This window comes from Mesoplodon densirostris, chromosome 9 (genome assembly GCF_025265405.1).
Source record: "Mesoplodon densirostris isolate mMesDen1 chromosome 9, mMesDen1 primary haplotype, whole genome shotgun sequence".
Classification (NCBI taxonomy): domain Eukaryota; kingdom Metazoa; phylum Chordata; class Mammalia; order Artiodactyla; family Ziphiidae; genus Mesoplodon; species Mesoplodon densirostris.
In genome coordinates, this window is record NC_082669.1 from 76,360,864 (window position 1) to 76,373,327 (window position 12,464).

At 40.3% G+C, this 12,464-nt stretch overlaps 1 protein-coding gene across 2 annotated transcripts in view; it reads right to left on the minus strand.

Moving 5' to 3' along the window:
• DOCK4 (dedicator of cytokinesis 4) overlaps window positions 1–12,464 on the minus strand; it is a 498,051-nt gene that overhangs the window by 73,372 nt on the left and 412,215 nt on the right. For both annotated transcript variants that reach the window (XM_060108913.1, XM_060108912.1), the window contains exon 27: window positions 8,291–8,385. In XM_060108913.1, the coding sequence (XP_059964896.1) occupies window positions 8,291–8,385 (95 nt within the window). The remainder of the gene's footprint in view (window positions 1–8,290; window positions 8,386–12,464) is intronic.

Genomic DNA, 12,464 nt, shown 5'->3' on the forward strand with positions numbered 1-12,464 from the left:
ACTTTTAAAAGTTAGACAAACTTTCATAGGTACCTGGTAATCTAGTTAAGATGCAGATTATGATTCAGCAGGCCTGGGATAGGGCCTGAGGTTCTGCTTTCCTAACAAGCTCCAGGAGATATTAATGCTGTTGATTAACAATCCACCCTTTGAAGAGCAAGGCTCTAGAGAGGTAGGTCTGAGTCAGAAGCACATTCCAAACAACACTGCTTCACATTCTCCTGCCTTCTGGAATTTTAGGCCGATGACTACTGTGGTTCTTTAATGGGTCTTGCATCCTTGCTCTGGATTGAACACCTCACCCTCTTATCTTATCAAGCCTGCTTTATCATCAGGCACAAGAGGTACAGGGCACAGGGTCTTTTCAGGGCCTTTGGAAAATATTGAGCCCTGAAAAACTGTTATGGAATCGAAAACTAAAACTGCAAAATAAAAACTAAAAAAAGGTTCATAACATGTCCACAGAATGCAACATTATCATTTTCATTAATTGTCTAATTTAATATTCATGCAACTTCTTTTATATTGAAAAAATTAGAGGTTACTTTTTTTTTTTGCTGTATGCGGGCCTCTCACTGTTGTGGCCTCTCCCGTCGCGGAGCACAGGCTCCGGACGCGCAGGCCCAGCAGCCATGGCTCACGAGCCCAGCCGCTCCGCGGCACGTGGGATCTTCCCAGACCGGGGCACGAACCCGCGTCCCCTGCATCGGCAGGCGGACTCTCAACCACTGCGCCACCAGGGAAGCCCTAGAGGTTACTTTTTATAACTTAACAAGAATTCCTAAGTATACAGAAGTGCTGAGAAGTCACAGGTAATTGGAATTAAATGATTTACTCCATAGGCCAATAATTTAAAAAGCAAACTGTAGAAATTGCTTTTCATTTTGGCATGTGGCATGTGGGTCTATTTAGTGTTTGATATGATGAAGGGTAAGACCTCCAAAAATAAGACTTCTCAGGGCTAGAAAGATTTTAAAATGACTCTACTTCAATTGCTTTTCATTTATGCTCATAACATTCAGCCCAAGTCACAGAGGCAGCTCCCAAAGCTTTTTATGTCTCAGCACTAAGACAGTTTCCTGGCACACAGGTCTCCAAGCCAGCTAAAGGCATATATACAGTATTACTCCTTCACTGTAGTGGATACCTGTAGTGTTTAAGGATTTTTCTTTACTTGTTCTAATTTATGCAAAACCATGTGGCTCCTTTGGTTTTATCCTTTTACTCATGACTCAGTTTCTGGATATGGGAACATTTTAAATCTCAGCACTCCAACTCAATAGCTAAGAAAGCCTTTGCAATCTTTTACTATAAACGGTCAAAATACTGATGTCTGCTCTAGAAATGCAGGCATAAGGATCACTTTTGACAACCCTAATCTATGGCACAGCATGATAAATGTATACATAAAAGAGAAACTAGTGCACAAGAAATCAAAGCTCTTTCTTCAAGTTTTCCAGGTGCCACCTCATTCCTGGCATTTAGAAAGTATTTTTTAAGCAACGCTATCCCTCCTATAGACACCTCATCTCCTATAAACTGTCCTTTTGAAAACGACTCCAACCTGATAATCTGCTGAAGCAAAAGCCCATCTCCATAAATTATAAATGGATTGAGATAAGTACCTTTTGGATAAACTGGGCATCAACGAGGCTGATATCTGTGCACTGAAAAGCTATGGAGATCTAAATTTGGAGCACGACAATTTCCCTACAACCTGGCAGGTTAAGAGGACAGAAGAAATCACCACAAAGACATTTAGGGCAGATAAGAATCCTGGACAGCCATCAGGGAAACTGATCTGAGCTAGTGGTCCTCAAATGTCAGTACATGAGCAGCACCTGAAGGATACGTAAGACTTTAGGGCTTCACCAGTGCCTATGGCTTGGTGAGATCACACCGGGGCCCAGCCAGGTGATTCTGATGCACGTGACAGTTCACTCTGAGGTCTGGTGTTACAGATGGAAGAGAAGACAAACAAGGGTTGGAACTTGGAGAGCAATGACATTTGGGGAATTTGCCCTTGTTAAACACTGCATCACCAAGGGCCTAGCCCAGTGTTTGTTGAATGACCATAGCCTCAAACCTGTATTTAAATGTATGCTTTGTGATAATTACTTGCTGTACTAGATAATTCTAAAATGCAAAGCTTGTAGAACTTTTTATACTTTTCTATAGATATTTTGAAGAAGAGACTGAAATTAAGACAGGCAAAGCTGATGGAGAAAGGCACTCCAAGTAGAGGGCACAGAATCTGCCAAAATGGGGAAGAAGGAAAAGGATCAGTAATTTTGCTTTTGGTGAAGGAAGCATGCAGTGCGGGTGAGGTAAAAAGAATGACTAAGAATTGAAATGGAAGAATTTTTAAAAATTTCTTGACCTCCTCCTCCGGGCAGTATTGGCAAAAAAATCACTCATGTAACAAAAGCCTCAGTTTTTCTGACCTTTTAGGCTTAAACCCTAATGTATTCTTGCCTTTCCTCATGTATTCATTCTCTCTACCAGCTCCTCACAACTCACCTGGAGATGCAGTGTGCAGGTAATTCTTGTGTAAATATTTGCTAGAACTATCGAACTTTTTGGTACATTCATCTGAGTCATATACAGTTTTGATAAAAATCACTATCTTTCCTCCTGGACAGTAAAAGCGTTTAAAGATAATTACCCTAATAGAAAAACACCACCATCAACAAAAAACGATAGTACAATGGGTGTTCAACAGATCAGCTACTCTAACATAAAACTTTTCATGGTCAGTATCACATACTCTGTCTTCCTTCCTGTTACTATGGAAAAAGTATCAATGCTCCTAGCTAAGGCCAAGCTTCCTTGTGTGCACTAGATCAGTGCTACTCTGAGTGTGGTGAGCTTCCTTCATTGAGAAGTCTCACCACCAAAAACAATGTCAGTTGAACTAAACTGCATGCATACACAGTTGATTTAGTTTCCAGTGCAAGTCGATGGTGGACAGGTGCCACCCCCTTAGGAAAGCTGACAGACAGGCACAATGAGAAATACTTGATCTCATCCCTACTTGCCTACCCAAGGACACTGTTCCTTCACTTGGGCCTGATTTCTTTAGCACCATCAATATTTCTCTTTTCTGTGCCCTTCCTATCAGTAAACCAACATGCATAATATTCCATATTTAGAAATGAATCCTAGTCCTCATATCTCCTTCCAGATATAGCCCCATTTCTCGGCTCCCTTTTACAGCAAAATCTTCTAAAGAGCTGATAATTATTGCTTTCACTTTCTCAATTCCCATCTGTTCGCAAATTCACTCTACTAAGACTTTCATCTCCACCACTCCGTGAAACAGCACTTGTCAAGGTCACCAATAGCTACACCGCACTGCCAAATCCCAGGGATAATTGTCAGTCCTCATCCTCCAACCTCCCAGCAGCTCTTGATACACCTTCCTTCATGAAATATTTTCCTCATACGGTATTATACCCTTCTGGTTCTCATTTTACATCACAGGCTACTCCTTTTCAGTTTCTGTTGCTGGTTGCTTCTCAACATCCTGACCTTTGAATGGTTGGCATGTTCCAGGGCCCAGGCTTAAGTAGTCTTCTCTTTTCAATCTATACTTTCTTCTAGGGTGCTCTCATTCAGTTTGATGGCTTCAAATACTACCCAATGCTAATGACCCTCAAATGTATGTCTCTAGCCTTGACTTCTTCTCTGAGCTCCATACAAGCATGTCCAGCTTCTTCTCCTACATCTCCACTTGGGTACCTAAGAGCATCTCAAACTTCTGTTCAATACAGGATTCCTCACCTCTCCCACCCCTAATGCTACTCCTCTCTCAGTATCTTCCATCTAAGTGAAAGGCACCACCATTTGTCCTTCTGTTCAGGCCAAAATTCTAAGAGCCATCTTCAAATTTTTTTCTCTCTTGTCCACAGCCAGTCATCTCAAGTCTTATCATCTCTGTCTTCAAAATCGATCTTCTCACTACCTTCATTGCAATCCATCTATTCAAGCCATCATCATCTCTTACCTGGACTGCTGTATTAAGCTCCTAACTGGTCCTTCCTGGTTTCTCTCTTGTCTCTCTACCCCCTAATATCTGGACCCTGTCTTCTTCCAACCTCATTTTTACTGGTTCCTTCCTTCATCACATTTCTGCCACAGTCTTTCAGCTCCTTCACTCTGACCACAGGGCCTTTGTATATGCTATTCCTGCTGATAAGAACAGTCTTCCTTTGCTATCTGCCTGTTAACTCCTGCTTTAGATTTCAGCTCAAGTTTCACTCCTTCAAAAAAACTCCTCCTATCCTAGTCCAGAACAAAGTTCCTTTCATAACCCCTCTCACAGAACTGTGCTTTTTATCTCTATGACATTTATTTTTACACGTTAGGCACTGGAAAATATGTACTGAATGAATGGGTCAGTGAATGAATGGATGACCTTCCCTAAGAATCTTTGATTCAATAAATCACTTATTTGCTACACAGATCTCATTTGAATGCTAAACTGGGGAAGGCAGTAATCAGCTAAACAATTCAGTGTTTGGTAGGAAAAAAACACATCAAAAAAGTATATGTTTGAAGCCAAATGCACACAAGATAAACAAAATAAGGGCCTGAAATTTCAACCGCAGGGCCAGGGAGTTTTTACTCTTCTCTGTAAGTAAGTCTGTTACAAGATTTATCTCCTTGAAAATATGTATAAAGCTGTAACTTTATTTTTGTACTGCATTTTGCAATGTGTATGGAAGGGGGTGGAGAGAAGCTTGTCTCAAAGTGTCCTGTATTTTTGGTACTTAATTTTCATCTCCCTTATGTTCTCTTTCTCAGATTGAGCAGTTGTCCTCATCCTACCAAGAAATTACAGTGGACAGGCACAATAGAGCTTTGCAAGCAGGCAGAAGTCAAGTTTCTTATCCTTGTGAAATTTAGCCTGGACGCACTTACTACGTTACACAATGTGAGACATTCTGGTAGAAATAAACAAAAGACCATACTAATCGCCAGGTGTCTGTAGTCACAGCTTTTGGCAGGACTTCACACAAAGCAGAGAAGCTACAGGATCTGGGACAGCATGGTTGATGGAAGAAAGTTAAGGGCATGTAACTGACTTGAAAACACAGGAAGAAAGGACCAGCACATAAAATAACATATTTTGTGGGATGAGCTATTCAGTTGAGTTCAAGTGTAGGGCAATGGTGACTTCTCGGCCAGTTACTATCAATTTGACACATATTAAGCAAACAAGTGGGTAGTAAAAGTGGGAGTTCAGGTTGAAATGCTTCTTTGAGGGGCCCTTATCAAATATTTGTCTAAGAAAGTTCGTATCACAGAAGAAAAGGTGGTCAACTTCAGGGACCTAGATCTAGCTTCTGCAACTTGCTTCTATACAGTTTAACAAAGTAAAAACTTTTTCTTTCTGGTGTCTTCTCTTTAACATATTTAAAATATCTTTAACATCTTTCAGAAATTTATTTTTCTACCAATATTATTGAGGTTAATATTTTTTACAGATAAGGCACAAATAGCTAAAGGCTTATCTCTGAACCACATTGCATTTATAGCACAAGAAAGATCCCACAGGCTTTCATAATTTGAATGGGAAATGGCTATGGCAGTTAAATGAGGAAAGGAGAGGGAAACTGAACAGCAAAGAGCAGGTGGTCTGTTCCAACTTGGCAGGTGCTTTACCAGGCCCTGGGGTCCTGTCTGTGAATTAGGTTGGATCTGCCACAGCCCGTCATCGCCAGTGAAAAAGTAGTGCCAGATTCCTATCAGCACTGACTTGGGTGGCAATGGAATGATGTTATTGCATTCAGCAAACGCTTATGGCCTTTTTTCTTGGGTTTGTTATGGGACTAATCTTCTGTTTGAATGCATTACACAGAGCTCATCTCTAACAAAATCATGTTCCTATTTGGTTAACATTATAGACGAAAATCTTGAACATCATATGTTTACTTAAAAACAGAATCTAGACTTCCAAGTCTTCCACCCACTCATGGGACCATAAAGTCTTCCTAAATGGAGTAGAGATTTTTAGGTGGGGCAAAGCGAGATGGCATTTCATATCAAAAGCCACATGGTTGCCATGGTTTTCAGAAGCTCAAGCACCGCCTTTGTACAAAAGGAACAAAATGTTAAATTTACTTTCAGTTTGAATTTCTGCCACTGAAAATTCTTTTTTTTTTTAATAACAGCTGCTGTTTTTTTTCAATTTAATTAATTAATTAACTTACTGGCTACGTTAGGTCTTTGTTGCTGCACATGGGCTTTCTCTAGTTGCAGCGAGGGGGGGTACTCTACACTGCGGTGTGCAGGCTTCTCATTGCGGTGGTTTCTCTTGTTGTGGAGCACAGGCTCTAGGTGTGAGGGCTTCAGTAGTTGTGGCACGCGGGCTCAGAAGTTGTGGCTTGCGGGCTCTAGAGCACAGGCTCAGTAGTTGTGGCTCGCGGGCTCTAGAGTGCAGGCTCGGTAGTTGTGGAGCATGGGCTTAGTTGCTCCGCAGCATGTGGGATCTTCCCGGAACAGGGCTCGAACCCTTGTCTCCTGCATTGGCAGGCGGATTCTTAACCATTGCACCACCAGGGAAGTCCCCCACTGAAAATTCTAATTCAAGTCAAAATATCCCTCTGCACACAGGGCAGGCAGAATGACCAAATGATGATGCTGTATGATGATGATGTCAGCAGCCTGGACCCCTTCCCATGTAGCTCCCTGGACCACTCCATAGCCCTTGCCAGGTACCCGGAATATTTGCTCTTTGGTAATAAGGCCAGATACATGACCAATGGCTCCCACTTAAATCTGTAGCATCTGGACATCCAGATGAAGAGATATTTGATTCTACTCACAGATATCAAACTAAATATGCTAAACTCTAAAGAGAGCTATTTCAGGAGTCTCAATTAGTCTTCAAAATGGAAAAGCTGTTTCTGTACTTATGTAAAATATAATATGCCATATTATACTGTTTGTTACTTCACCAAGTTTTTAACACAGCAATTTAACACCTCCCCATTTATAAATGTACGCTGCAGCAGAAGCCATATTAGGCATATCTAATCAAAATCAAACCCTATTTTCCTGAGGCTGTTACCACCATCATATCTGGGCATCTGGGGAGGACATACAGCGTCCTTGGCCTATGAATAGATACCTGGAGAATCTAACGTTCACCCTAAGCATGGGAGTGTTGGGAATGGGAGAAAAGGAAGAAGGAGAGGCAGGCAGATGTGGGCTTGAAGGAAAGAATGCTTATGAAACAGGGTAAACTACAAGCATGGAGATCAGGCCACTTTCCTAAAAAAACTTCATCTTCATTTTGTATCCTGAGATACTAGAGGCAAGAAGGGTGACAGCAGATAAATCCATGACACTGTGCCCTCCAGGAACAGCTCCTGCCATTCTGACCATCCCCTACTCTCCTTTCCTGACTCCTATTCATCCAAGTATTGACCTCAGATCATTCTACCTCCCCCGCCCCCCGATATGCTTAATACAAGCTAATCTAATCAACTCTCAGAGATGCACTTTTACATCAATAACTTCCCATAGGTCTGTATCTAGTTCTGAACTGCCTTCAGAGCACTATTTCAGCCTTCTGCTGGTCACATTTCTCAGGTGTATAAGAGGATCTTCAATCTTCATGTGTCCCACTCAAGGGTCATATCTTATTCTCAGTGCTCAGCACATGGGAGATGCTTAATGGATTCTGCTGAGTTAAAATGAATTAAGAAAGATCAGAAATGACTCAAGTGTCCAGCAACAGCACTGGTTAAATAAACTATGGTACATCTAGTTAATAGAATATTATACAGCTACAAAAGAAAAAGAAAACATAAATGAATGAGGAGCTTTCTACGTGTTGATTTGGAAAGACTGCCAGGATTTTTAAGTGAAAGAGAGATGTGCAAGAGAGTTTATCTATTGTGCTACCTGCTAGGCCCTGCATAAAGGAACAATGGAAGGACATGCAAGAAACTAATAAAAGTGGTTACTTCAGGCTGGGGATAGGTGATAAATAAGGTAATGGGAGAGGGACTTCTCAAGGCATACTCTGTTATATTGTTTGATTTTGAACTATGTTAATATATTACCTATTTAAAACAAATAGTAATCATAAAAATAAAAAAAAACCAAAAAATAAACAAGCAAAAAACCCCCAAAAACGAGTGAAATTAATTCAGAGGCAAAGAAAAAGAACTCCAGGATTTGGAGATTTCAAACTTGAGATCAAAGTGAAAAGACTGTTTTGCAATCTCCTCTTCCCCTATGCAATGAGCTGCAATGATTATCAATGTAAATGTCTTACTTGTTAGCCACCAAGCGCATGACAGTCCAGTCCTTTGGAAACATCTCTGGGCGTATCAATATTCGGAACACAGTAAATATCTGCAGCAGGAAATCCTTGGATAAGGAGGAAAGAGACAATTTTACTGAGTTATTATAACTGTCAACACACACACACACACACACACACACACACACACACACACAGTGCTGTTGTTACCATTTCCAAAGCAATTACAGAGAAGGGAGCCCTACTTCAATAGTTTACCCAGGAGAGGGAATCATTACCCTTCCCATTCTTAGCACCCAGCTGGTTTGCTACCCTTCCCAAATGTTCCTTTTTCCTTCTCTTTCTCATGCACAGTGGAAATGACTTTTGGTTTTTCTTCACAAGCTCCAAAAATTTAGGTTTTAGAAATAAAATGGAGAACTAGTTAACAGAAGATTAGCAGGGAAATATATTTTCTTTCTTCTATTACAGTGTCCTAAACTTCAGAACCTTTCAACTCAAGAGAACAGTAAATGGTCCTGGTTCGATTTTGCTTTCCTTTAAGTGGGTGTCAAAATTTAGAAATTTTTTGCTTAAGATGATTTTATGTTCATTAAAAAGCATCTTAAGCAAAAAAACCCATGTTTCTTAGAGGGCATTCTGAAGATGCAGTATTAATGGGATGCATGCAGGTTTATAGAATCTGAGGGTCCTATGCAGAATAAATAGAAACAACAGATGTGCGCTAAGCTGAGCCCAGTGACAAGTCCTTAGAAGAGAGTGTCAAGGTATTCTTCATAGAGGTGCCATACCAGGGGGAGTGGTATTTATGGAGATGTTATCTTTAAACTGATCACCTGGCAACACTCTTGACAAGAAGCCACTGTCAGGCATGGAAATATTTCTTAAAACGTTACAAGAGGGCCTCCCTGGTGGCGCAGTGGTTGAGAGTCCGCCTGCCGATGCAGGGGATACGGGTTCGTGCCCCGGTCTGGGAGGATCCCATATGCCGCGGAGCGGCTGGGCCCGTGAGCCATGGCCGCTGGGCCTGCGCATCCGGAGCCTGTGCTCCGCAACGGGAGAGGCCACAACAGTGAGAGGCCCGCATACCGCAAAAAGAAAAAAAAAAAAAAAAAAAAAACGTTACAAGAGATAGGTTCAAAGTGCTGGAGCACATTATACTTAACAAGGAATCAAGAAGATAACACACTGCAGGTAATGAATAAAATGAAGCTTGCCCTACTCAAAAAGAGACTGTCTCAATCTAGCTATCATTTAGATTTATTAACTAGAAAACTTAACATTTTTTTTGTAACTTAAGTACTGCTAGGAAAATATATTTAACAATCTGATTGAAGGCAACAGTATCGTTTTGCTTAGAAAAAACACCCCAAACACAAGAGTTTTATTTATCAAACCCAACAATACATTATGTTAAACAAGTAAGCTGCTTGAATATAAGATTACGATTGTCACTCATACCATTAGAAGACAGAAAGATGGAATCTAGAAAACTAAGAAACATGTGGGAGCTGTGTGTGTGTGTTTACATATTCTAACAGCTTTGATCAAACCCATAAATATTCTGACAAGAATTTAGTTTAGCTTCTTTGGCTTCAGCACACATACGTTGATGTATAGTATGTGCCATGTGGAAACATGCCCAATAGGTCATCTTTCTTTAAATGGCCAGACAGATCCTCCCTGTGTTGTCAGAATCACCAGTTTCCCAAATGTATTCTACTACAGGTCAGATAATTTTGGGAAACACCTCCCATTCTAGCCCTCCCTTGGGATAGGAGGTCATTAGCTCACTAAAACTGTGAGAAGCCCTTTTTAATGCATTTCTAAAACTTATCCCAAATGGTTTTCCGGTTGATTCTTTTGAGTTTCCCAGACATGAACACATATAATCCCTGAGAAAAATGATGTTTGCATTTACCTTTCAAAGTGTTACAGCTCACTTTTAGTTTCCTGTCTTGTTGCATTTGCTTAGATAGATATTAAAGAAAAAATCATGAAGGTGGTGAGTCGCTTGTTTTTTCACAGTCTACAAGTACTTAGGAATAGTTTAAATAAATTCTAAAATACTGATGTTTCATCTTTTCTCCTCCAGTCTTTTAATGGAATTGGAAATTGGAGGCAGCACTCTTCGCGGTGGGAAATAGGAGAGTGTGATGTCTGTTGCACAGAGAAAAAAACTGGCTGAAAAATTGGCGGCAGGAGGCAAGATATCTATCTTCTGGGCTAGCAACTTGGACCATTCTTTTGTAGTGCAGGGGACAAAGGTGACGTTATTCCAGGTATAGGAGTGGAGACAGATAACCTGTTTCTGTACCGTCTCATTTTCCTATTCCCATTTATCTCACAAAATATAATAAAAGGCATGCCAGCATGGGACCTTGTGCTAATGCTTATGTATTGACATCAACCTTTATTTCCCTGAAGAAAACTTTTCAGTGTCTCAAGTAGGTTTCTAAGCTTCATCTACCTTTACAGAACCATAGACATTCATTTGTAGAAACCTTACAATGAAAATAAAAGAACATTATACTGAGAATCAGGAAATCTAGATTTTAATCCTGCCTGTGTCATTAACTGGCTCAGTGACCTTGGTAACTTATTTAAGTTACCAAGCTCTCTGGAACTGAGTTCTGAGGCTTCATAATGTGGGGGCTTTAAGGTCCCTTGTGGTTAGAGAAGATTAAAAATAATTAATATGATCACGTATCTATTCATACAGTATGCAAACATGTTTCTTATTTCTCAACTGTAGGCTAATGTTTTAGCAGATGGTAACACAAACACCTTCCACTGTGGTACTTACATGTAATTTAGTTCAGCAAGTATGTCTTGTCAGCTGCCATGCGACAGGTTACATTTCAAACTCAGTTCCAATGTTTTAAAGCACTAAGACCTGAACGCTAGATTCAGCATCCCCTCCCTTCCCTCCCCCAATACAATGGTATTTCCTTGTCTGTTCTGAGTGCTTTTCAGCTTTGATTATTTCACTAAACAAGAAGTTCTGCATAGATATGTGAAATTATTTTGCACACATAACGATAACTAAATAACAGATTCTTTTTATAATCTAGAAAAAGAACACTGCTGTAATAATACTCCTGTTTGGACAGCACACAGAAATAAGTGTTTCATATGCCATCATTTCAAAATTGGCCACCTGGGAGCAGTTTCTTTTCTGTTTGTTTACTTCAAATAGCACAACATGGTTACTTAACTGTATTCCTGTTAATTATTCAAATAAGGGTTCAAAATAAAAAAAAACAAACAGGGAGGTGTTACTTTACAGAAACACTTTTTCTGCAGTGTAAGAGGTTCAAGTAAGAACGCTCATGTGAAAACCTTCAAAAACAATAAAAAGTCTCACATTCAAATAGAAAAGAAAGCCGGAGCAGTTGTTATGATGTTACATTATCATTAACATTTATTCATTCATAAATATCGGGTCCTTTAACATGTGCCGGGCACTGTGTAAGATGCTGGGGACACCTAGTGGGGTAAAATATACTCTTTCATTTATTCATGCAATAATATTTATGGAGTGCCTGCAACATGCCACATCAGAGTTAAGTTAGTTGAATGTGACCTTTGCCTTCCTGGAGCTCAGAGTTTTGTGGGAGAGATGAATGCTAATCTATTTACGCACGTGGTAAAAGCTAGGATAAATCTGAGGGCCAGGTATTCCACACAGAGGAAAGGGCACCTCCAAGCCTCAGACTCAAGACAGAGGTTGCCCAGGCTGCAAAGGGGAGTGGCAAGAAATGGGGCTGGTAGGTAAGTAGGGATAAATAAAAGATGGATAGGGACTTCCCTGGCCGTCCAGTGGTTAAGACTCACGCATTCCAATGCAGGGGGCGTGGGTTTGATACCTGGGTGGGGAACTAAAATCCCACATGACTTGCAGCACGGCCAAAAATTTAAAAAAAATTTTTTTAAAAAGATGGATAAATAGAAAGATGATGATAAATAGGGATGAATCAAAGGTAAATAAATAAATACAAGGTAAATAAATCTCATACCTTTTCCCTGGTAAGCAGTTTGGAAATTTATCCTGAGGGCGATGTGGAGACACTCAGGGGCTTTATGCAGACATGTAAGAGGATCAAATTCCAGTTTTACAAAGATTTTCTGACTACAATATATAACACATTGTTTTGTGTTTACGCATACTGTAGTATCAGAATAG